This window comes from Acomys minous (genome assembly GCF_964271855.1).
Source record: "Acomys minous genome assembly, chromosome: 13".
NCBI lineage: Eukaryota > Metazoa > Chordata > Mammalia > Rodentia > Muridae > Acomys > Acomys minous.
Genome location: NC_140495.1, coordinates 91,549,811 through 91,576,283, shown reverse-complemented (window position 1 = coordinate 91,576,283; position 26,473 = coordinate 91,549,811). Strand labels below are relative to the sequence as shown.

At 38.8% G+C, this 26,473-nt stretch overlaps 2 protein-coding genes across 7 annotated transcripts in view; one reads left to right on the top strand and one right to left on the bottom strand.

The window, feature by feature from the left end:
* LRRTM3 (leucine rich repeat transmembrane neuronal 3) overlaps positions 1 to 14,640 on the top strand; it is a 161,952-nt gene extending 147,312 nt beyond the window's left edge. Inside the window, exon 3 of the mRNA XM_084751965.1 lies at positions 11,933 to 14,640. Coding sequence (XP_084608091.1) covers positions 11,933 to 12,142 — 210 coding nt within the window. The 3' untranslated portion in view covers positions 12,143 to 14,640. The remainder of the gene's footprint in view (positions 1 to 11,932) is intronic.
* Positions 1 to 26,473, bottom strand: part of CTNNA3 (catenin alpha 3) — a 1,390,227-nt gene that overhangs the window by 950,250 nt on the left and 413,504 nt on the right. The gene's annotated exons all lie outside the window — the stretch shown is intronic.

Here is a 26,473-nt window from a genome sequence, read left to right as displayed (position 1 = left end):
GGGGCCTTGGAAATTAGACTCCAGTCCTCTGGAAGAGCATCAAGACTTATAACCACTGGCTTACCACAACAGCAACCCATTTTAATTTTTTTTGTATCTGATGCCTACTTCAAACCTCAAGTTGAAACCAAATAATTACATTGCTTAATGAAACAAGAGAGGCCATTAAGTAACACTTCACTCTTTTTTTTTTTTTGTCATGATGCTAATTTTTAAATTAGCTTTTTATTGAAGCAGAGTTGAAAGGGAATTGTCTGCTTATGGATGTGCTGGTCAAACAACACTGTGGAAACCCACAACCAGTTAGCTCATTTATTAGCTCTAAGAAACAAAAGACTTACTACATACCATGAAGTGAGGGAAAGGAAACGCCCGCTAGAACTAGCTGGCTTGTGATTACCAGGTTAGTGTGTGAAAAGGGAGGCCGAGATGAGGTGAGACAGCGTCAGTACGCCACTCATGATAGCTAGATCCCCAACCCCTGCCCAGTAACCCTCAAACGAAGGTGAATTGAACACAGTAAAGAAACGTGGACATGGAATTGTGCTTAAATGTCAACAACTGCATAATAATAAAGGTTATTTTGTTAGAAGTTACTTTTTAAACACTTATATTTGTGGCACAAGAAAATACTAGATTAAATACATGGTATTTTACCTTTCGTGCTATGAATTACAGGAATTCTATGCCCTGTCTGTCACTCTACTAACAAGAATTCCCAGGTTTCATCTGCACACAAGCCTGGAAGCCCTGGGAAGTGTTTATTCCCTGCTGAGTTTACAATCTAGAAAGGCAGAGAAGGTTAACGTAAATGAAATAATGGCAATGTATACGTAATACCAAAATGCCAGTTAAAACAAAACACATAGGTATATGCCTCAGAACAATGGCAGGTCTTCCCCTCCATTCTCCTCAGAGCCTGCCACCCTCCTGTAAAAAACATTTTTCTTGTAGGTAAGATATGTGAATTGATCCTCTTCATTCTAGATCCCTAGAGCAACCAATATTAGATGGTGTGTGTGTGCATGCGTGCATGCGTGCGTGCGTTCCTGTGTGTGTATGTGTGTATGAAGAAATGAGTGGACGAATGCATAGAGAAGTATTATCTCATACCAATGTGCATGTAAACATAAATTCATAAGAAATTCATAGCAGAGTCAAATTTTTCTGAGTGACTTTCCATATTGGACATTGTACATGCTATTTGACCTCAAGTTCAGCATTTTCATGCAGATATCTGTAATGTTGCCTTAGTTACCTGCAGATAGCTTTATTTAAACTCTGAATTAATTTCATAATAAACCTGTTTAAGAAGTGCTTTAATGCCTGTACTGTGGAAGGGAGTGATTTTTTTTTTTTTAAGAATCAGGATATCATTGTGTGGTTTTCCCAACTGGATCTAGAGCCATCTCAGGCTCACACTGCTGCTCCAGCCCTGCTCCTGCATGAGTTGCTGGGATAACGGGTGCTCTATCATCCTCTTTGAAGGATCGCACATTATAACGAAGTATAATCAATACATGGGGTGTGACTGCCAAGTGGATAGCCACTGGGATCCAGGGAATGAGAGCTCCTGTGGAGTCTGGGATGTCAAGGTCCTACCACACAGGACAAGTACTGTGCATGGGCATACAGAAATACAGAGTTGGGGCTGGGGGCATGGCTCGTTTGGGGAAATGCCTGCAGTGCAGTCTGGATGATGCAAGTTTGATACCCAGAACCTATATAAAGGTAGAACAAGAAGTGACTGCAGAAAATTGTCCTCTGACCCAACCCTCCCTACACACATCATATATAATACATACACAGAATAATAATAAGTAAAACTTTAAAAGTATCACAGAATCTATTAATAAAAATGCTGAGGCTATAGTAAACTACAGAAGACAGGACAACAGCTGGGAATCTACTGGAATATAAAAGGCCACTACACACTACCAAGCAAATGCCACCAAGTGTGGGATCTCATACAGAGTCTGTCTCTGAGACCATACTGCCCCGTCAGTCATACACACACAGAAATCTGTTCAGTGTCTTTGGGAGCAACACCATAGCTATCTGTTGCTTGTTTTGTAGTTTCTAAAATATAATTGGTGATTTCTAGTCTTTCAGGCATACAGAAATTTGACTCAAAACATCAACTGCTGTATCCTGAGTGCACTATTATGACACCCTTCCCTGCCCAAGAAGGGAGAAAAAAAAAGTCAAAGAACAATGTTTTCAAACCAATTAGCCATTGCACCTCATTGCACAGCAGTATGAAGAAACAGATTTGGAAACTCAGCTCCAAGATTAGCAGAGCCTTTGAGCCGTAGTCTCAATTTGGGTCTCATCACTTCACCTGGCAATGGTGCCAATTTAGTAGGCATCGGGCTGTGCAGAAAGATTTGCATGTAAATGAACACTGTTTGGGGGCATTTTGCTCTGCTTCAGTAACAGAGAAGCATCACCATTCACTGGCATTACAAAAATAAAACAGAGGTTAACGCAGAAAGGTCCAGGGTAGGCCCCATTACCAGAAGGGCTAATTTAGCAGGTGTGTCAAACTCCTAGAGACCATGAGGAGTTCTAGAAAGCACAAGAGAGTTTGAAAATGCAAATGGAGACAATTTTAGAGGACAAAGCAGAAATAACATTCTGAAATTTATAAGAGGAAAATGATCACAGAATGCACATATCTATTATGCATTTTAGTGGTTTCATACTTCAAACATATAACTTATAATTTCCATAATAAATATTATAATAATTCTAAGGCAAGCCAATTTTATAATAAAGATTATGAGTGAAAAGTTTAAAATTAATTTAAAACTGGAAAAAGGAGGCAAGGATTACGGGGTTACAAGGCATCATTCTGTGCTTCAACAACAGTGTAGAAGTCTGATAATTCATTTTTCAACCACTATCTCTAGCCTGAGGTTATATCATATTGGATCTTTTCATAACTATATTTTCATATACTGCCTCAGTCACACCGTTCCCATAAGGCTCAGTTATCATAGAATCTGTCCATTTTTTCGCAGTCTGTACTAAATACTCTCTTACTCTCCTACTTCTTCCATCCAATTATTTTTCACTAACTTCATAAGACCTTGTAGAACAATATTAAATATGGGAAAAAATGAAGTAGAAATAAAATGCTTTTTATTCAATGCTCTTGTATATTTAAAAAAAGAAAGAAAAATTAACTCAGAATTTTGTAGTTTTACTCTCATTTTACTCTTTGGCTAGCTGCCTTTGTGCCAGTGACGATGAAGCTGAGTTGTTTGTGCGGCTGCCTCTGCCGAAGCCATTCTGCAAGAATCATAACTGATGCAAAACAGAGGAGAATAAGAGATGCTGGCATGATAAGAGCAGACAGATGTGATGAGGTGCATTCCCAAGAGTGATGAATCAAGCCTGAAAAGGAGAGATCTTGGGGTAACAAAGAAGACTTCCCCACACCAGGACAGAACACCAGGGCCTGCTGTGGACTTATCACATGATGCTTGGCAAACTTGACGACAATCTTTTCCTTAGCCATGCCAGTCCATACTTACAGTAACCTAGTAACTCCAGTTACCATTTTTTTTTGCATAGTGATAATTCTTAGCAAAATAAAAACCAACTAGCAGGAGTTCAAAACCAGTAGAAAAAAATATTTAATAATATATGAATTCAAAGAGGTTATGGTCTAATACAAAACAAAATATGTACAAATAAAGGTGGAAGAAGACAGAATTTTAAAAGTATACCTGAGTTGGGTATGTAGCTCAGTTGGTGAAAGGACTTACCCAAGAGATAGGAAGCCCTGGATTCGGTCCCCAGCACCATATTTAGCTAGGCTTGTTGGCAGACATCAGAAACTCAGTCAGGAGAAGTAGGAGTTCAAGGGCATTCTTGAACTACATTATGATTTTGAGGTCAGCCTTGGTTACATATGAGCATGTTCAAAACAATTAATAAAAAATAAAAATGCCTACCATGAACTAGATCTGAAAAAAGAGAAAACCTTAATAATTCAGAAGAGGATTACTGGGAGTAAAAGTAAGTAGATGGGTAAGGGAGGGGGAGGAAATGCACTTCATAAACGGAGCCCTGTCTCTTCTCCTTGGCTAACCAATCACGTGTCAAGATGGCACAGCTCCATGCAGAATCCATGAGGGCAAAACCTTGGCACATTTCTCTGCCTATGACAACCTCAACCCAAAGAAGACAATGTTTTGAAGAAACAAAGTCTCTTCACAACTGGCCACATCACTTAAATGCCTCAGCTTTCATTTCAAAGATAGAGGGCCCCTCATTTCATAAGCCTCTCCCATTACTTAGGTGCAGTGACAGCACAACTTTGATACAAATTTGTAGAGATACTCATGAAGCGGCTAAGCCTGGGATTTTTTTTTTACTCTGAACATATTTTGCTGCAAGGAGAACTTTGACCTTTCAAACGGAAATCTTTAAATTTTCATCTCATGATTTCACTCTGCAGTAGTATAACGCAGCTTTCCCCACAAAACCATTTGGATCATTATGCTCCTGCAAACAGTGTTTTCCTTCGCATTATTCTCAAATTACAGTTACTAAAAACAAAAACAAAAACAAAAAAAAAACCTTATAACGCTTTCATTGTAATCTCAGTATAGCAGTTGAAACTTTAAACAATAACATAGCAGTTCAAAAATGCCAAAATTGAGTACTAAGGGCCAGACTATAACTAGGGATTTTTAAATACTCCGGAGATCTACTTAAGGCTTAAAGATAGATAACATAATTCGGGTTCCTAATTAAGTACTTCTTGAAATGTTTTTTGAAATAATTTACTAGTAGATCCAAGATAATTAAAATTAATGATTCAATAGTCTGTTCTATGCATACCAACTAACCATCTGAATGACCACATACTCTAGAAGGTAGATGGCTCTTTAAATAAAACACTTTCACAGTAAAATATATGGTCTCCATTGAAGAGTCTATAAAAGCAAACCTCAAATCATTTCTCAGCAATACTGACTCACTAACAAATCTGAAAAACCACAACACTCATCTCATGCAGACAAAGGAGGCCATTTCATTTGCCACCCTTAAAGGATGAATGATACTGTTAGCAGAATCAGCCAGGCAGAGCACAATATATGCATGTATTGTACATCCCTAAACACGCATGCATCACACTTGTCCAGCCCACCCCAGCCACTGCTTTTCTTTATTCTCTTCCTTATCCCTGGCCTCTGTCTTGCCCCTGGCCTGTACTTTTACTAGAAAACAGAAACCGCTTTATTCATATTTACTCTTCATTTCTCCCATCTGGATGGCGCCCAACACCAACCTCAAACAGTTGTCTGTGTAGAAAACAATTAGAACAGTATTGTCCATTATGAAATAACACAATCCACATCTTTATTGAAATGGCAGTATATATATGTATGTACATGAGGAAAGTGAACAGAATCAGGGCTAGGGCGATAGCTCAGTCAGCAAAGTGATTGTCCTCCAAGCACAGAGACTCAAGATCACCCTAACTAATGCACAATTTTAAAGGCAGCCATAGTGGGGCTTTTGAAATCCTAGAGCTGGGGACAGTGATGGCCAGGTCCCTGGGGCTCCCTAGCCAACTAGTCTAGCCTATTGGTGATTCCTAGACCAGCGAAAGATGCTATCTCGAAAATGGGGCATATAGCACCTAAAATATATGTGTGCATGCGTGTGTATACATACACACACATATAGACATATATATATTTATGTATGGTTGACTTTCAGCCTCTATATGCACAAGCAGTTATGTGCATACACACGAGTACAAGCACACAAACAGTACCAGAATTTTCCTCAAACATAATTAGTACTAGAAGCCTTTGTATTTACTAAAAACACACAGTTTGCAGAATCTGATTGGAAAAAAAACCTCTACCAATCTCCAAGTCAACACAGAATTTTAGCTTTGAAGTTCTCCCAAGTTCCTCTGGGCAATCTTAACATATGTGAGCACAGGAGTATTTCTATTATTTCTATTCCAGTCCTAAAGGCTCTCTAGCATGGATACTCCTCCTTTAAATATTAAAATCAAAAGAAGCAGAAAATAGTTTTGTTAAAGCCATCTCTGCCTACTCACATGAACCCATGATAAATTATGCTTTTCTCCTGAGGGCCCTGAATTCAAAACTACAATACAAAACTATGAGGTAGCATAAGAGGCCCTACTACTCACCCCACTGCAGATAAGAAAGCTGTTTGGGAATGGGGTCAAAATTTTAGATGCATCATGTCCAGCTCTCTGGCCTACAAGGTTGAGCCAGAACATGACAAATAGGCAGTGGAATGTAGCAGTTAAGTAGGCAGGCAGTCACTTCTGTAACTTGCAGGGAGAATAATTTCAGACTAATTATTTAAACTAAGTCTTAGTTTCCTCAACTGTAAAATGGGGATAATTATACTTAATGTGAAGTGCTAACAGCTTTGCAGGATTTAAATAACCCAAGACCAGCAGAAAGTATGGTACCTGGCACACAACAAATGCTCAGTGAATTGTGGTAATTATGTTCAAGTGTCTTGGCAGGTGTCAGTCAAGAATTGGAACAAATGCCCATAGCTGGTCTAAGGAGCTATGCAGAGAAGCCACCGCAGCAAAACAAAAGAAATCGAACACGGAAATATCCAGCCAACTTTGGCACTCCACTGGAGGCCCATGCTACACTGTGATACCAGCTCACAGATTTTCTCCTCATACAACACTGAGTTTTGTATCAGTTGCCTTGACATTTAGAAGCCAAAATAGTGATTAGTGATACAATTTTCAAGCTGAGAAGGGAGCTGGTAGGAAATCAAGTCTTAATGTTATTCAAATAACACCACAGAGGTATCCGTCTGTTTTAGCTATAAACAAAACTACTAGCCTGTCCGCAAAGCCCATACGTTACAGGAGCCGAAGTGACTGCTGCAGACCCAATTCCCAAACATAAAGTTGCAAAACCCAGGACCAGTCAAAAAAAAAAACCAGCTTATGTAATGAAGGCAGAGATGTCAAAGTGAACAGTGACCACCATCAGCATGTATGCCCTATAAGTTACAAGCACTCTCTGGGCACTTTACAGTCAATATCATGATAATACGTGTATGTGTTGATATCTCTCTATAAATAACGTACTCAAGAAAGTTGATTTCCCAGAATAATATATATTTCAAACTGTACATCTGTCCCAAAAGAAAGAGAAATGTTTCAAATAGAAAAATTAACCCCAAAGGAAAAGGTTGAGAAAGAAAGCATTTGATGCTACTTATATGCTACTTACATTTAGTTAACTCTAGTAAATGTTTTTAAGTTCCTATATTTATTTGCATCTCTGTAAAGACTAGGCATGTGATCACTGCAGTGGACAAGATTATGATCCTCTGAGTGAATACAGTGACAAAAAAGATGAGAGATGTGGGCACATGCCATTGTGTCTAAAGAGGAGTAGAAAGCCATGGGACATTTGGAACTAGAAGAGGGGGTCGATATAGATTGGCAAGAGTCCTGAACTCCTAGGGCCCCAGAAAGGAAGAGATATCTGCATCCAAAGATTTAAGTTTCAGTGAAGGAGACAAAGTATCAGCCAGACAGAGTAGCACATGCCTGGAATCCACAGCACTTAGGAGGCTGAGGTAGGAGGGTCAGGAGTTCAAGACCAGCCTGGAGTAAAGAATATGACTGAGGGAGGGAGAGGCAATGGAGGTAAAGGAGAATGTGGGGAGAAGAGGGGGAGGGAGGGAGGGAGAGAGGGAGTCACAATGGCTGTCTCTTATTTAATAAAGTAATGAGAGATAAAAATCAAATTTTAAAAATCTATAGTTCAGTTTCGTTGATGAATAAACAAAAGTAACATTATATGCCTCTGAATTCGAACATACAATGAAGATAATAAGACTAGAGAATGGCAAGGCTGCATCTCAAAGGATTCCCTCATGAAGCATCTCTGCGGCCTTTGCTGGACACAGACAAACAGACAATAGTAGCCAAAGCTCTCAATGACTTGGAGGGCGAGAGTCCCTGGTGGAGAGAGAGCATGTGACCTTGTAAGGCTAGAGGAGTTTCCCCTGTGAACTATGCTAACGATGTGGGCATTCTGCTCCAACATAATTAGAGTAGAACACTTACATTTACTAAAAACCCCACTTACAAATAACCCTTTACAGGAAAGCAGTTCTCATCTTTCACTCTGCATAGGGAAAGGGGGGCTCTTAATTACATTCTTGCAAAGTGAACTGTCACTTTCCATTCTTTATATATTTGGGGCCTAAAATAACCCTTGTTATCACAGAAGACATGCAGGAATGCCTTTTAATTAGGAATTGAGAAATACATATGCATATTTATATAAGCATATCTATACAAGCAGATTTCACACAGAGAATATAAGGGTAAAATTATTTCTTAATCATAACTCAGAAGTATTAAAAGTTATGGTTTCTCTTATAAACATAGGATTGAACATTATATGTAAGTGGGGAAAAGACCACTGGTAACCAGTAACTTTATCTAACTATAAATCTTTTATGTAAACAGCATACATTATTGATGTGGCTATATTAATAGTTACTGAGAAAACAACTTCTAAGGCAAACATTGCTGATATCAAAATAATACTAGCTTTTCACAACTAAAATTCTTTTCTAAGGGAGATCACCTAAGTAACTGGTCAAAACTCTATTATAAAACACTTAGTGATTTTTTTTTTTAAATTCAGACTCTTCGGAGAGTGAGTTTTCATATACCTGAATCTCTACAAATTACATCTTAACAATAATTACCTCAGTTAGCAAACAGTGACCTAAGGGTTTAAATAAAATTTAAATTAATTACAAGATTTTTACTAGGTATGAATATATTGAAAGAAGCTGTTCTCTCAAAAACAGGGTAGGAAAAATCTCAATGCTTTAGAGAAGATTCTGCAGAGATCTAGCTGTACTTCTGGGGAAATAGCAGCCTTATTAAAATTAAATAACCTATTGCCCTTCCTTTCTTCTATCTTCTTGAGTACCAAAGGAATTTTGTTTATTTACCAGAACTTCACTATTGAATACCTTAAGCACAAGGGGAGAGCATATTAGAAGACCCAAGTGAAAAAAGAGAGGGAGGGAGGGAGGGAGGAGAGGGAGGGAGGGAGGGAGGGAAGGAGGGAGGGAGGGAGGGAGAGAATCCTGCACAGGTTTTGAAAAAAGAAAAGGAAAAGGTCCCACAGTCACTTGATAGTCCTACAAAGGAGCAGCCAGTGCCACCTCTGCTGTGCTTGAGCAGATGGGGTTGATATAGATTGTTTCTGACCCTCACAGAATCTGTTTGTTTAATGCCAGCTGGTAGTTTCTCCATCACCACTCAACCATCAGCCACACTGTAGTACAAGGATCTGTCCCAGCAACAGAATCCAAAGTTAGAGCAGATGGTCAGATCCCCAATAGCTTCTTCAACCTCTGCATCCAGTTTTCTAACTGATATCAAAAGCATATGGATCGATAACGGCTATAATCCTACAGAACAGTGACCGCGTCCTGATTTCCCAGAAGCTGATGTGAAGCCATGCACCCAATAATGCTTCTAAGTTTTTCTCTCCTAGAGCTTACACATATTCCTGATGCATAATTATATTTACATGATAACATTTTAGCTCTTGGAGCTGACTCATCTGTAACAAAAAGAAGTCTGATACTAAATACAAGCATCTTATTTTACTGGTATGATTCTTCTGTGTGACCTCCCAGTGGTCATGACTGCATTAGGTTCATGTACCGTATACTTTCCGGTATCAAATTTCAGAACTCCACAAAACTAGGGAAGATTCCACGGGGATTTCATTGGATAAACTGGGTTATACTTCTAACTCCAGAGACTGGAACTGACACATTTGATACATTGGAATACTCATCATAAATAATCTCAAAGAAAAGATTGTTTGTGCTAAAAAGAAGAAGTAAGGTAACAACCCTTTTTCGCTAAAGGAGAGACAAATGTGGGTAAAAGGTCAGAGGAGGAGAACGAGGAGGCGGAGAGGGTTCTGCTCTTGGAAAGGAGAGGGCAGAAAGTAAAGAAGTGAGTGATACAGACTTGATCTTCTATGTCCCTTGGTTTTCTGCTCTAATCCCAGTTGGGACCAGAACAGCATTTAGTCTGATGGGCACAAACATTTTATCCATTTGCCAAGCAAGAATGGTACAACTTGTCAATCAAAGAAATTCAGCAATATGAATGAACGATTATTCACTTGATTGAGTTACAAATAAAGGTGGCTTGTTTGGGCTTTGGGTTCCAGAGGTGAAAAGTCTCAAGACCTCATGTGGTGATAACCTTCTTGCTGTCAGAGTACAGACCTTCAGTGGTAAGAGTCAGGGACTGTGGGTGTCCCTTTAAAGCTCCCTCCCCTGCTTCTCCATCTCTCCCTGCACAGCCACAGGACTCACTATTTGGAAGCCTACTCTGATGTCCAGCTAACTACTTACCTCCCAGAACTCTCAGCTCTAAACAGGAATCTGGTTGTGCCTATCATCTTAATACATCACAATGAAACTTAAATGTCAATTCCCAAAGTTTTGGGGTTTTCTTAAACAAGTGTATAAACCACAGCAGACATTAACTGGGGCTAAAGGTTCCTCAATGCTTGCCCAACTTTTTTTAAACAAGAAAATAAGCAGAAATATTCTCTACACTCAGCATCCATTTACACTGGAGACTACTGCTGTCTCTAACCTGTGTTCCCGTCTGTCCATAATTGTAGTTGCTCCTGTCGCCTCACTCTTTACCTTTTGTTATCTTCAATGATTGAAGCCTCCTTCTGAGCGGTTCCACTAGTCCGTCAAAGTAGCTTCATCCTAGGCACCTTGGGAGACCTTGGCCAAAGTCATGGGTCTTTTCTTATGGTAGTTCTCTGTGCTCTAGGTTTTAGAAGCATAGACCAAACTACAGCTTAATGTTTCAAGGAATCACCTTAATGAAATAGGGATTAAAGCATTATAGGTAAACATAGTCAGCATGACTGGACAGTTCGGAAACATTCCTCAAAGCAAGGCATGTGAGGTCACTGCACCCACATAACCTGAGAACTTGTAAGAAATCAGAACCCACACTGCCTCAGAAACCTGCAGGATGATGGGAGAAGTGGGAGGTGACGCTGATTCATGACTGTTTTTTTTTAACTGAATGCTAATTCCATAAGTAATCAAATAATTCTTTTCTTGGTTCAAAATCATATTTCAGACTAGTTAGAGAAAGCCATTTTTTTAATTTTACAATGAAAAAATTAGCATTTTATAACCATTAAAACTACTATATATTTTTATTAATTTATTCATATTACATCTAAATTGTTATCCCATCCCTTGTATCCTCCAATTCCTTCCTCCCTCCTGCTTTCCCCCTACTCCCTCCCCTATAACTGTGACTGAGGGGGACCTCCTCCCCCTGTATATGCTCATAGGGTATCAAGTCTCTTCTTGGTGATACCCTATGAACATATACAGGGGGAGGTAATTCCCCTCAGGAACAGTCATAGGGGAGGGGAATAAGGGGAAAATGGGAGGGAGGGAAGAATGGGAAGATACAAGGGATGGGATAACCATTGAGATGTAACAAGAATAAATTAATAAAGGAGAAAAAAAAGTATCTTCTTGGTAGCCTGCTGTCCTTCCTCTGTGTGCCGCCAGGCCTCCCATCTAGACATGGTCAGATATGAGCACAGAGTTAAAACTACTCTTTATCTGAAGGTTCTACTTAAGAATTAAGCAGCTTCACTCAAGCTTCAAACTTCTATATTGAATTCATTTTTTGTGAAAGCGAGGGACAAAAGCAGGGCAGCGTGGGGACAGCCGAGCACAGATACAAACACAGAGGACAGTCAGATGCACACTTCACAGTCCCCAAGACTTGCCCTGAATACTTGCCTGTCTTTTGATAACTGATTTTTTTCTCATGTCATTTTTCCCCCAGATACCTTTATCAATGAATGTGTCAACCTTTCTGGCATACGACCAGCCCACAATAAGTTACTGTGGGGTCCATCATGAACTTCTTTCCCATAAGTCCTTTGAACCGAGTGCACAGGAAGACACGATGGAAAGCCACCTAGAGACTGAGCTGGACTTGAGCACAATCACGTCAGCTGGCCGCATCAGCGACCATAAAGCACAGCTGGCTTGACCGAGCTGAGCGGTAGCCCAGGCTTGCTACCGAACTGCAACCTCAGCGACAGGAAGAGGAAACTGTTCACTGCGACTCTCAAATACGAAACAAAAACAAAAATCCCCTGTTCAAATAAACAAAATTCCAAGATTGGTTCATGAAATAAAAGAAGACATGAATTGTTTCAAGTCTATACTTTGTAACTAGCTAAGTTGTGCAGTATTTTTTTGACTTTCACAGAGAACGACCCTGAAAAAAAAAAGATCATTTTTTTCCAAAACTCATCCTACCTACATGTAAAAATTGTACAGCGCTAATGTATTTTTCATATTATAAAGTTTCAATTCTAGGAACAACTGGTATGCACAGTACCATAATTTAATTATGCTTTACTTTACAAACTTTACACCTTTCAGTTTCTAAAATTTTAAATTAACAAACATTATTTCTTGTGTTCTTGAGAGTTACTTGGTTTTGTGGGGGCTGTTTTGTTACTGCATTTGTGCCCAGAAACCTTGACTCTGAAATCTGTGCTGTGCGAACAATGCACGATTTTTATCATTATCATGCTTACTGCATAGGATTTTATCTACTTGTTCCAGAAATAATACATTAACCAAAAAAGGTTTTAATTGTTCAGACGTGTAAGAGGTTCTTCAATTACAATAGACAGGTCTTTCTTATAAATGAAAAAAAAATCAGATTTTTTTAAACCGTTCTTCTAAGATTTAACTGTTGCCTTGAATTACAGCCTAGTTTCTAAGCAGTGAAATGTAATGATAAAGAGGGATATTTTAACAAAATATTTCTGAATGAATGACTCATTATTTCATTCTTTTGAGTAACCATTGTGAAGGGTAGGGGAAAGCATGGACCAAACATCACTGGAAACAAAGGTCGTAACTATAGCAACAGACTTTGATACACTTCAAAGGTGCAGCTACAGTGACAAAGAAAAACTTCTGTTACATCTCCTTATTGTCAGGCCAAGGTGGGAGGATATGGCATAATTGTACAGTAGCAATTTTTTTCTCTTAATTAACCCAAAGTGGTTTATCTAAAAATAACCACGAGTCAGTTCAAACTGTGCTTGATTCTTAAGGCAAGTTTTCATATAGAAGGTGAAACTATATTTGGGGAACATCTTGAAGGAAAAATACAGAATTTTTCTTATTATGTGCCACACCTGAGAAAGAACTTTAAAATTCTGGTTCTTTCAGTATAGACGTAGTGGAGAGGGTTCAGTACAAAGCAGACAAGAGCAGTCTACTGCTCCATTGTTTATGTTGTTGTTCATTTGGGGATTTTGCTACAAATTATCCAAAACAATAACCAGGACATGTTAGCATCGATCTAAATCACATACTGGTCACCTGACTGGGGGTTTTAAACTGAACTCAAATCAAATTAAGAAAACCTGGCTTTTCTGCTGCTGAAATGACAACTTGCTTCTATTGTCAGGTTAGCATTGGAAATATCAAGTTTGTCCATGGTAATCACACATTCCTCTTGGTTTTTCTTTCTTTCTTTTTTTTTTTTTAGAACATTTGAATATAAAACTGCAAGCGTCAATCATTACATGAGGAGAATCATTCTTTTTTCATGATTTAACTTTATATTCATGACACAAAAAGTAGAGGCAGAGAACATCAATCTAGCAGAGGTCAAACACAATGGTAGAGAAAAGGTTAGTGGAAAGCATTGTCAAACTTAATCTATCTTTTTCTAAGAAATACTTTCTGTAGCATCTAGTTTCACACAGGTTGATCACAGCAAATTTAAGGATGCCACAAGAAAGAAAGAAGTTCAAAATTGTAAAGCAAATACCTGTTGAAAGAAAAAGAAAGCAAAATATTGGAAGAAGCAAATATTAACTTTAATGTAACTATAAATGTCACAGTACCTGTATCAAATATTTAGCATCCCAATTTTTGTAACATATTTTGCATAAATTATTTGCTATTCAATATTTTTGTTATTTAAGTCTAATTTTAATATTAATTGTTCTCCAGTCTCTCATTTCTTTGCAATGTATTCTTCTGATTGTTCTTGATCCCTTACACTGAGATTTAGCTCTGAACAAAATTTAAACTGGGTTACAAATCTATTCTTTGTCAGTCTGAAATCAAATGGAGAATTTTATTATATAAACCAAAATGTCATTTGCAACTTTTTCATTAGAAATAATTTTGCCAAAGATTAAAAAAAAACAATAATTTGTCAAACCAAGTACCTTCAAAAACTTCTCCTGGATAATTTTCAAGTTGACAAATGATTTAAAAGCAAAAACAAAACAATAACGACAAAAAACTTAAGGCTCCAAAGCAGCCTTACAAATGTACATTCTTGATTTCCCCCGGTACAAACCAGTTTCTAAAACATTCTTAATATATCATTTTTGCAACTTCTTTTGAGACTCTCATATGTTCATGCAATGTATTTTGATCATATTCACCCCTCAACTTGTTCCCTTAACTCTCCTGGACCCGCCCCCTTCTGCATTCCCAACCCCCTCCCAACTTGTTCCCTTAACTCTCCTGGACCCGCCCCCTTCTGCATTCCCAACCCCCTCCCAACTTGTTCCCTTAACTCTCCTGGACCCGCCCCCTTCTGCATTCCCAACCCCGTCCCAACTTCGCATCGTACTTATACACCCAATCTAATGAGTCCAACTTGGGCTGCCTGCTTACACCTGGGCGGGGCCATCAGCCGCAGTGTGGCTGACCTACCAGGAACCACGCTCCTAAAAATAACTCCGACTTTCCTATCAGATGTTCCTAAAGCTTTTCAGTCCATCTACAGTGTACTATCAACAGGGACAATCTCCTTGCAACTATAGCTAGGATCATCCTGTGCCCTCAGCTATAGGAAAAGGCTGACAACCTAAGAATGCTGAGACCCTTCACATTTGGCATTCAGCCCAAAGGGTCTTTAAGTGAGTGGAAGGAGGCTAATGTTAAAATCTACTAGAATAGATGGCACCTACAATCTTTATCACACATAGGAAACTTGCGTTACCTTGGATCAAAAAACATTATTTAAACCTTCTCTTTTTCAGCATTTACTATTCTCCCATTTCTCCCTCTTACCACCCACCTAACCCCTGTGCTTCCCTTCATGGCTACTGCTCATTTATCTGAACAAGTTTTTTTTTTAACTGTTTGGGTGGTTGTTGGAGTTGGAAGCTGGAGTCTGAGCCATCCCAGTTACAACAGCAGCAGCTGAAACACACGATAAAGCCAGGCACCGTTCTAAGGTTTACAAACCTCATGAATTGGCTCGTTCTGCCTTCCTAAACAATCTTGCGAAGATACACTCAGGTCTCACAAGCTGAGATTCATCCAAGGACACAGAGCTAACGACCGATGGGCTGAGGCACCCTCAAAGCCCAAAGGGGTTTTTTTCCCATTATATTAAAAGCTCCCCCTCTCTCTGGTCAGAGTCAGAGAACTCCCACAGATAACAGACAGAAGATATCAGACATGCCATTCAGCCTAGAAGTTCGTACAGTATGTGAGTCCAGGGAGCTCTGCAGACAAGGCTTGAGGTTTGCTCCTGACAAACCTTTGTTCAGAAGCACTGTAAGCCACACGCCTAATACACAAGGTCACTAGTGAGCGAACACATAGCTCATCACTCCCAAGATGCGAGATAAGCTGAACCCAGAGAGCAGAATGAAAACAAGAGGCACAAAAAGAAAAACTCAGAGCAGTCTACACTGAGATCACTAAGTTAACTGTAAGAAGGCCATGATGGAGAGCTGAGCAGGTTCAGTGCACACAATCGACTCAGGGTTAACTAGAAAGACATTTTCTTTCTTTTTGTGTTTTGACAAGAATTTTTAAACCATGAGGTTTTTTTTTAGAAGAACTATCATAATAAAGAACATTTTTTTCATTTGTAAGAAAGATAAAATATCAGTTATTCAAACAGACATGGATACCAAAAACTATGACAGACTGTGAATACTTTGAGGTTTATCATAGCTTCATCTCTGTCCCCTCCTGGGTATTCCAAAATTTTCATAAAACCAGCAAGACTTTTGATACAAATTATATTTTAAAAAGCAATATAAGCCAAATTTAACACTCAAGAAATCATAACCCAGTTTGAACTCAAATTTGTCTGCTTTCAGAAACTGCTTAGAAATTGCAAAATTTATTTGCAAAGATATTTTCTAAAATAAACTGTTTAGGAGAATAAAAATACATTTGGTTTTGACTATTCCTGACTAGAAGACAGATACCAGCTCTCAAACTAAACACTAAAAATAAGTAAAGAAACTAAAAAAGTAAAAAGAGAGCAGTGGTAGGAATTGTTAGTGAGCTGGAAGGAAGAACATCAGACACTTGGGTAGGCAGCACATGACCAAGTGGATGCAGGGAGCCTGGCCAGGTAGCTGGCAATTCTCAAGTGTAAATCTAGTAACATCAGATGTATATGTGTGTGTGTGTGTGTGTGTGTGTGTGTGTGTGTGTGTGTGTGTGTCTGTGTGTGTGTGTGTGTGTGTGTCTGTGTGTGTGTGTGTGTGTGCATTTTGTGTGTGTACAAATACATGTAGAAGCCAGACATCAATCTTGGATGCTGTCCTTCAGTTGCTATTCACCTTGGTTTTGGGGACCTAGGAGAAGCCAAGTACACTAGACTGGTTAGCCAGCAAGCCCCAGGGATCCACTGAGCTCCAAGTCCCCACCAGCACACCCAACATTTTTACAAGGTAACAACGCTCATGTGCTCAGGTTTGTACAGCTAGCACTTTACCAACTGAGCTATCTCCACAGCCCACCTCATAGCCCTTGTCAGAGCATGTGAACAGGCTTGTGTTCCTGTCAGGCTGGCTTTGCAGTGAGAATTCAGATGAACTACTGTAACAGTCAAAGCTACCAGCTGCACCCATTACCATATGACCCCACCACAGCTATGACCAAGCTGAGATGCCAACCACAGATGATCCAGGAGTGATGCTTTAATGACTGTGACATCATCAAAAGGGTAAAGTAGGCTGGCAACCAGCAACTGTGCTTTCTCTTGAAAATACAATGGGGGGAAAAGTTTGGAAAATTCAACAGAAAACACAAAAAAGCTGATAGATTATTTTTAATGGTGTTCTGTGACCTGCACTAGATTTTATTGCAAGGTTAAAAAGCATCTATATTTAATTATTTTCAAAAATCAGAGTTAAATTCACAGTTAGTTGCCTTTTTATAAAGACATTGTGTTCACCAGCTCTCCAGGACTTACTCAACTCTCCAATTCCTTCCTCCTCTCTCTTAAACATTTATAGATTTGGTTCCATATACTTGTCTTCCTACGAAGCTGAATGAAATTTTTTGTACATGTGTAAATCAGATTCTATTTTAAATGCATTGGAGACCCTGTAATAAAGGATCCTTGCAGTAAGCACTTTTTTTTTTTGTTTTCTAATCTAAAATACCATCCACTAATTTATCTGTAGGAAATTGATCTCCATGCATCTTTGGGTGCATGATTCAACCCCAGTACCATGTCACAGGGAATAGTACTCTATGGTGCCACTTTAGGATCTAGTTAGACATCATGAAGAGTTGAGGCCATGTTCTAAAGTGGTCCTCACAAACAGTCCCTTGTAGTCAATTCTGCTTATTGGTCAATCTGAATTGATGAGAAAGGTCTCATGAAGCCAGAATACATAGTTGAGAGCTTTATACTTGTTTGTTTGAACTTGTGCCAACCATCATATCCTCAAAGTAATTAAGAGGCTCTCCATAGCTAGATTTACTGAGTCACAATATCTGAGATGATGCCCAGCAAAGGCATTGTTAATACAATGCTGCACATCATGTGCCAAGGCACTTAGTCTAGAAAAACATTGCTCAAGCAATTTTACCTTTTTCCATGTCATTATATGTAATCTGAAAGTATTAGCTCTTTGTTTTATTGTAGCAGTGTGAGCCTCATTTTCCAAGCCTGGATGGACCTATTTATGTCTTGACTAGCGGGATATAAAACAAAGGACAACACGGAAGTTGCTCAGGTCACTTTCCAGAAACGGCTGTTGGAAGATTTGGCTCCTGTGAATCTCTCAACAGGCGAATTTGAGCCCATGAGCTACTTTACTTGTTTACCTTTCTGGGTAGTAATATAATAGCTGAAAAGATTGAGGGAGAGGTGGGCAAGAATTCATTTCTAGAGATTCATGTCCAAGTTCCCTAAGCTGGGTCCAGGTCCACACTGAGATGAAGAGTCCCAATAGAAGGTGGTGACTGTCTTTGAACCTGTAGCCCTTTATGCTGGACTTGGTGGCTCTCCAATATAGGGTCAGTTCTGAAGAGGAGGCTTATTTGTGAGGGCATAGATGCCTTGTATTTATGTGGGGGAAATCTCCTCCTATCTGGAAAACTGTATCCCTTAGGAGCTTGGCTTCGAAGGTTGTTAGTGTGTATGCCATAGCAGGGACTGTGTTCTCACCTCATCCTGAAACCATCTCAGACGAGGCTGTGTGTAGAAGAAACTAAGGGCAGGAGTTCAGTGTTTGTGAGCTCAGAAGTAGAGTTGAGGATTCCCAATCGGATTGTAGGACTCCAAGGATGTGACCCAAATATCCAGAACACATTTTAAATCGAGATAATTTTACACAATACAATGAGGCTTGTGTGTGTTTAGTTAGTGGAGAGGGGACATTAAATGTAACAAAAACAAAATAAGGTTCCATTATTCCAAACTGGAAAATTACATTCTGTAAAGATATCCCTGAAATCCTAAATTAATGGAAATGAATGTCACTATCCTCTTGAGGTTTTATCCATTGTTTCCTTAAAAGAGGGGGATAAACATAGCTCAGCAAGTAAAGACACCTTCCTCCAAGCCTGATACCTAAGTGTGATTCCTTGAATCCAAGTCGTGAAAGGAAGAAACTTCCTGCCTAAGTTGTTCTTTGACCCCATACCACTCCCAAATAACATACACATGCACATACACACACATACACATACATACACACAAACATACTACACACATGTGCATGCACATATATACACATATGTGTACATACAAATAACACACACACGGAAAGAAAGGAAGAAAAGTACAAAATATCATTATGTATCTTCCTTTCCAAACATCTGGGCTCTATTTGAAAATTACAACCCAAATGTAAGCAATTATTCAAATCACCTTTAGCTGACAATAAAAATGGAGGCTATCCAAAAACCAAAATTTTGTCAAGAGTTAATAAAGTAATCAAGGTGCAAGTAATGAGTAGAAGATGTCAATAACCTAGTGTCATGAAATTTCAGCCAGTAAACTAGTCATTTGGGTGACAGAGTATTTCCCATGAATCATTTTATGTGATAATATTCTATTTGTTTTGTCTTTTATTTGTAGAGACAGAGTCTTACTCTCTTAAATCCAGGCTATCTGGAAACTCACCATGTATTCCAAGGCCTGCCTCAAACCCATGGCAATCTTACTGTCTCCATTTTCCAGGAGCTGGGATTGCAAACATGAGCTCATTGCATACCTGGCTCACAGAAATATCCTTTATTTGTATTAATACCAACATAAATAACAAGGAATCTGGGAGTGTGTTGCATAAAGAAGATCACCCCTAAACCATTCACTCTATTATATACAATATAATTCATGATTTAAATAAAAATAATTGTGGAGAAGGTAAAATGATCTTTTAAACTTCCTTTAAAACTCTCATCTTCCAAGTCTTTCTCAGTCTGTTATTCACAATGATTTTTAAATGATGTGTTCATGTCATTGGTATTTTCAGGAGCTTTCTGTTAAACTAGAGCTGTCTCCACTTCTCCCTAAACCTGCAAAAAGAAAACCCATATAATGCCCTAGGAATGAACATCAGTATTTTACTCTACAATATGAACACACAACTACTCGTCAGCAGGTCTGTACAGTAAAACACTGTTACTCACACCGATAGGCCCTAACCGTGACCGTGACAGACAGAACCAGAACATAGATTAAAAGCAACTAATACTCCAGCAAATCAAGAACCTCAGTGCATCTGTTCACACTGGCTCTATTGCCATGGTATATAAATTTCACCCAAAATATCTCAAATGATTCTGACTCCGGACAGCAAAGATGTTGCCGACATCAGAATTGAAGATGTGAAAGACAAGGAAGAGGACAAGAAAACAAGATGAGAGGTAAGTGGGGGAAGTGGATTATGGGTTAGATGATATGTAAGCTTATCATTAGCAAATACACCTCATAAGGATTAAAACTGCAGTTGCTAGCAAACGCCATCAGCGTGGATGCTGAGGAGAAAAGGAATGCAGGTATGTGTGCTTTTAAACATCTTCATATAAGGGCTATCTGGAGAAAGAAACACCTCTCTTCTACATTCGTTTTACCCTTGAGTTTGTTTAAGAAATATTTACATGTATTAGGCAGTCATCTATGTTTCAATAGCTTGGCCAAAATACCCAAGAGAGCAATTTAAAGGGAGGGAGGCAGATAATTCAAGTAAGCACGCAAGTTTCATATGATTGTGTGGATTAAGTAATATGACTTCTTAAAAAGCTATCCATAAAACAACTTTCTCTGCTGAAAAGAGGGCTACCATTTTATGTTGTGTGAAATCATGATCTAAGATTGATTCATTTTCTTTTGTTTTTCAGACACTTCGTTCTTTAGGTAAGTACCGGTGAATACTAATCAGAATTTTTATTCCACAAACCAAGTCCTTTTGACAGTTGCACTCTACTAATAGAGGGACTAACAGAAGACAGAGCTAAAAGTCAAAAACCAGAGTCATTTAGGTGACAGAATCACATCAGTACTAGAACTGCACTAGAATTCGCTTAGAGTGGTCTTTCACCAGAGGGAAGCATTTTTATAATCATGCCAAATGTTTGGCAATGTATAGGGCTGTTTCTGCATTATATATGAACAATTACCAATCAATCCATTATTTTATGAGACTGACGTGCTACCTACTGTGCTAACAAGGCTCCTTTAATTCATTATTTTTTATTGTTTTTTCCTTTATTAATTTATTCTTGTTACATCTCAATGGTTATCCCATCCCTTATATCTTCCCATTCTTCCCTCCCTCCCATTTTCCCCTTATTCCCCTCCCCTATGACTGTTCCTGAGGGGAATTACCTCCCCCTGTTTATGTTCATAGGGTATCAAGTCTCTTCTTGGTAACCTGCTGTCCTTCCTCTGAGTGCCACCAGGTCTTCCCCTCCAGGGGACATTCTATTGGGACTCTAGATGAGAGAAGCATGGGAGAATGGCAAAGTAGAAGGATCCAGAGGGTCCTAGAAACCTACAAGTAGAACATTATGATAGGCAGATTTGGGCCCAGGGGTCCCGCTCAAACTAAGGCACCAGCCAAGGACAATACAGGCGGTAAACCTTAAACCCCTACCCAGATCTAGCCAATGAATAGAACATTCTCCACAGTAGAGTGGAGAGTGGGATATGACTTTCTCACATACTCTGGTGCCTCACCTTTAATCCATTATTTTAAAGGCCTATTCAAACATATAATTCAACTCAAGAAAACAAAAAAATTGCCTAAGCAGCTACTTTAGTTCTTTGTAACTTTTTCAGGGAAGGAATGTCAGTCCTTCTATGTTAGGACTTCTGCAATCCCTTGAGAATAATCAAAGACCAGGTTTTACACGCCTGTGTGTGTGACATTTAATAAAGATCCAGTTATGTATGGGTGATAGTTTCTTTTCTAGCCTTTTCAGAATTATGAGATTATTTTTGTCCAATCACTGCACTGTTAGAAAGCTGCCTGTGGAAGTGTGTTGTAATGTGGTTACTGTACAAGCTGGTTCCTGTGATTACTGGGAGGGATGGGAAGGAAAATGGAAGTCCTTTGTTGGATATTCCTACCTCTCTACAGACTCTTGGTACCCCAAACCACATGCCAGTCATCTCAGGAATGCCACTATACTTTTTTATTTAAAAAAAGGGTATACACACTATTCACTTGTCACTGATTATAAAATTCCCAAATGGTCAGTTTCTTACCAAAGCATTTAATTCACTTCATTACAGAAAAAAAATTACTTAGAAGTAAGAGTCCTGGTTAGCAATGAATTATGTGCAAGTCATTCAGACACAGTATTTCAATCACTTCTATATTTTTACCCTCCCAAAAAAGTGTGCCAGTAATGAAGCATGAAAAGCTATTAACTGAACCATTCACACATCAAATAGATGTTGCTGTCACTTTGTTCTCTCAGTGGAAATAATGAACAACTGGTTTATTTATAACTAGTAATTATGATAATACACCTTTGTTTTCCTTCATCTCATTATAGTATAGATACATAGTGACTGTTTTATTTCATACTCAACCTAAAATTATTTTCCCATAAAAACTATCACTCCACTGTTTCTTTGGCCTCTGGTGTAACTTTTGGGGAATTTGGTTCCTTGTCTCATTTTTCCTTTCAATTTTTTTATCTTTCTCATCTATAGAATTTATCTCTATTCTGAACTTAATAGAGGCTGAAGTATGAATTCTAAGTCAATGGTGAATACATATGTATAAAATGTGCATAATCACTATAAAGAAACATTTCTTAGTATGTTCACATTGCTTCCTTCCTGCAAAAAGAAATAAGTGGACCCAGAAAGGAAAGATAAGGGAGGCTAGGTTCCTCTCAGAGAGGATGAATCACGGCCAGGGGGTCTGGGAGATGACCCAGGTGGAAAAGTGCTTGTCACACAGCTATTAGAGACTTGAGTTTAAATCTCTGCACCTACATGCTCACATCACTAATCCTACTGTGGAAGGGAAAGGAGAATATGGGAGGATCCAGGAACCTCAGTGGCCAGCCCGTCTATCAAACCAGTGAGCTACAGATTCCTCCAAGCATGAGATGGAAAATAAATAGGGAAGAAATGAGACATCTATCTCTGGCTTCTGTCCACATACATGCACCTACAGGTAAATGGGCATACCCACCCCCGATAACACACATACATTACACACACACAAACTAAAATCCAATCAAGACCAATCAAGAAACACTTTATTTCATTAGCAAAGCAATTGTTTTAAATTTGAGAGCAGAGAAGAATATTTCTTTTGAACATTTCTTTTCTAATCCTGTAATAATTTTTCTTGGATAAATATTAAGTTTAATTTTCAGTTCCTGATACACAACATGATACCAATATGCTGGTGCTTCTATTTAATTGAAACTACCATTTGTAAAAATATCTATGCCTTTCACAGAAAATTACCTTCAAGACAGCATGTAAGAAATGCAGCCAGAAAGTTAAAAGCCCTGCTGATAAATAGATATGGTTGACTCCCAATAAGGAACAGAGTGTCATCCCATCTTTTTCCTATCTTGGTTCAGGAATCCAGGACTAGTTTATGCTCAGCAACACTCTAGCCTGAAGAGCCCTCACTTCCTGTGGCACAGCCCAGCTTTCCCATTTTTCATGCTCTTTGAAAAACAAAGATATTCCTCTTCCTAATTCTACTTGATTAATCTTGCTAAATACATCCTTTATGATAACCAGTATAAATTATTTAGGGAGAAGAAAAATGCATAAGCAAATAAGGTAAAGATGTCATTATCTAAAATTATTCCTTTTCTTTTATTGAAAAGATATTTTTATGCAATATATTCTGATTATGGTTTTCCCTTTCCTCACTCCTTTTAGATCCACCCAACCTTGTCTTCCATCAAAATCTATACTCTCATTTCTCTTTTGTTAGAAAGAAAACAAGTATCCAAAAAACAAGATAAGATAAATAACCCCCCCCCAAAAAAGGAATAGGACAAAACAAATAGAAGAAAAAAGAGCCAAAGACACACACGCGCGCATGCGCACACACACACACTCTCTCTCACACACACACACATACACACACACACACACACACACACACACACACACACACACACACACAAATACCATAATGACAGAAAGCTAGATTAGATAGATAGATAAATAGATAGATAGATAGATAGATAGATAGATAGATAGATAGATAGATAGAACACCTGTAAATTTTTTTTAAGCCCTAGTACAGCATTATGAAGCAAAAACATCTACAAAAATATAATTGAGTTCCTTATGTGTTAACCATTGGCTTCTGGGCATGGGGCCTGCTCATAAGAGTAGTTTGTATATGCAGCAAGATTCCAATGGAGAAAATTAGCCATTCCTTTTCAAGTGGTTATCAATTGGAGATAACTTGTGGGTTAGAGTTGGAAGCTTGTATCCACTTCCTCTAGTGGTACTTCCTCTTGTCTTCCTGGCATCATACCTACTCTCTATTATATTATTAATAATATATTCATTCTTGGTTTGCAATTTATCTATTAACTGTTAAGATAAAATGAATGACAGAAACAGAGCATAGGTACTTATCTTTCCATACACAGTTCAAATATAAAGCTCATTAAACAAAGACATGCATACATTTAATACATTTTTCGCCCTTAAAAACAAAATTTTAGTTGCTGTGTTAAAAGGTCTGACAGAGCATATAGTGGGGGAAGAGGTCCCCTTCTGTCAGAGGTCTAGGGGAGGGGAATAGAGTAGAAGATGAAGGAAAGGTGGGAATGGGAAGATACAAGTGAGAGGATAACAATCAGGATGTAATCTGAATAAATTATAATAAATTAAAATTTAAAAAGGGTCTGACAGAATGCATGTTCAGAAGAGCTAGCTGTAGTGGAATTTTAGTTTACCAACACTTTAAAAGATTTGCTCTTAATATAAGTTAAAATATTAGAGTGTTATTAAGTTACTCCTTTTTTATTCACAGTCAGGCTACCCACTATAATTAATAAACTGTAACTATGCCCAGATACTCAGTTTCCATCTCCTTGGTACCCTCAGACTCCCCTTCTGAGCTACCCATCTACCCTCCCCCATGCAGTACCACACTGAAGTAGTAGCATTTTCTCAACGATATGCAAGGTCATTCCTATAGTGCCTTAAGTACAGTTTCATGATTTGATTTAACCTATTTTCTTCCATTGACATTGAGACAATTAGGGTTCAACCATGAGTCAACTTCTGAATCTAAAACCAACTGCACATGCAATATTTTTAACTCCCCGCCCCCTCCAGTTAATTCTTCTCTGTTATGTAAAATGTTCAATGAAAGCAGCTGGGAGAAAAATGGGTTATTGGACTTAGGGGGCCACAGGCCATCATCTAGACAAGCCTAGGGAGGGATCTGGGGGCAAGAACTCAAGTAGGAAGGGAAGCAGACGCCATGGAGGAACATTCCTTATGAGCTTTGTCTTCTGTCTCGACAAATCAACTTCCTTGTATGACCCAGGACCACTTGCCATTTGAGACCTGCTTACGGAACAATCCGATGGAAGCATGCCCTCAAGCGAAGCTCCCTTTCCCTCGAGGACCATAACTTGTGTTAAGTTGGCCAAGACAACGACAATCAAACAATAACAAGAAGAACACAACCGACCAGCACACTCATTGAAATAATTTTTAGTTTACATGCATGAGTATATACTTCATATGAATTTGTGGGGCAGGGAGGGGGAATTAAGTAGCTGTTTTTCTTTCCTTTTCCCTAGCTTGCTGAAGAACTGGGTCAGATCTTACTAGAGTGAACTCTGGATATGACTCTGGGGTCGCAGGAACTACATTTGTTGTAGTGTGGGGTAATTTACCATAAATGTCCTATAATACAGTGTTTGACCATGTGCCAGGAGAGGTGGCAACCTTTTAATACCAGTGGAGAGTCATCCAGAGATTTTGAAATGTCACCATCAGAAGTAATAAAGACATCTCAGATGGGTAAAGGTAACGAGGACTGGACAGATCCTCTCTTGGAAAGCAAGAAGCCGGAGACCCACACGGACATGAACCTCCCTCCCCTTCCATTCCTTTCTCTGCATCATCAGGGAGTTCTCCTCATACAGTCTTTACCTCTACTCTCCAAAACAGCTCAGATATCTAGAAAGAGACTGGGCTGGAATTGGGATTCTAAGAAGAAAGGATGAAGTTTATGTGAGGGGAACTGTCAATAAGATCAGAGACTCAATTTTATTTAGAATGGCAAGCTTAGATAAATCCCAGCATCTTAAACCCCAGCCTCTGTCTATGCATGCCTGCACATGTGTACATGCATGCCTGTGTGTGTGTGTGTGTGTGTTGTTGTTGTTGTTGTTTTGTTTTGTTTGTTCTATTTTGAGATAGGCTTTCGTTATGTAGCTTTGCCTGCCCTGAACTCAGACTGTCCTTGAATTCATAGAGTCTCTCTCTCTGGCCTCCTCCTGCCTCTGCCTTTGTATCAAGCAATGGTTTTAAAGACATGTGCCATTATGTTCAACTTTATTAAATTATTATGCAACTCAGAAATAAATATATACAACATAT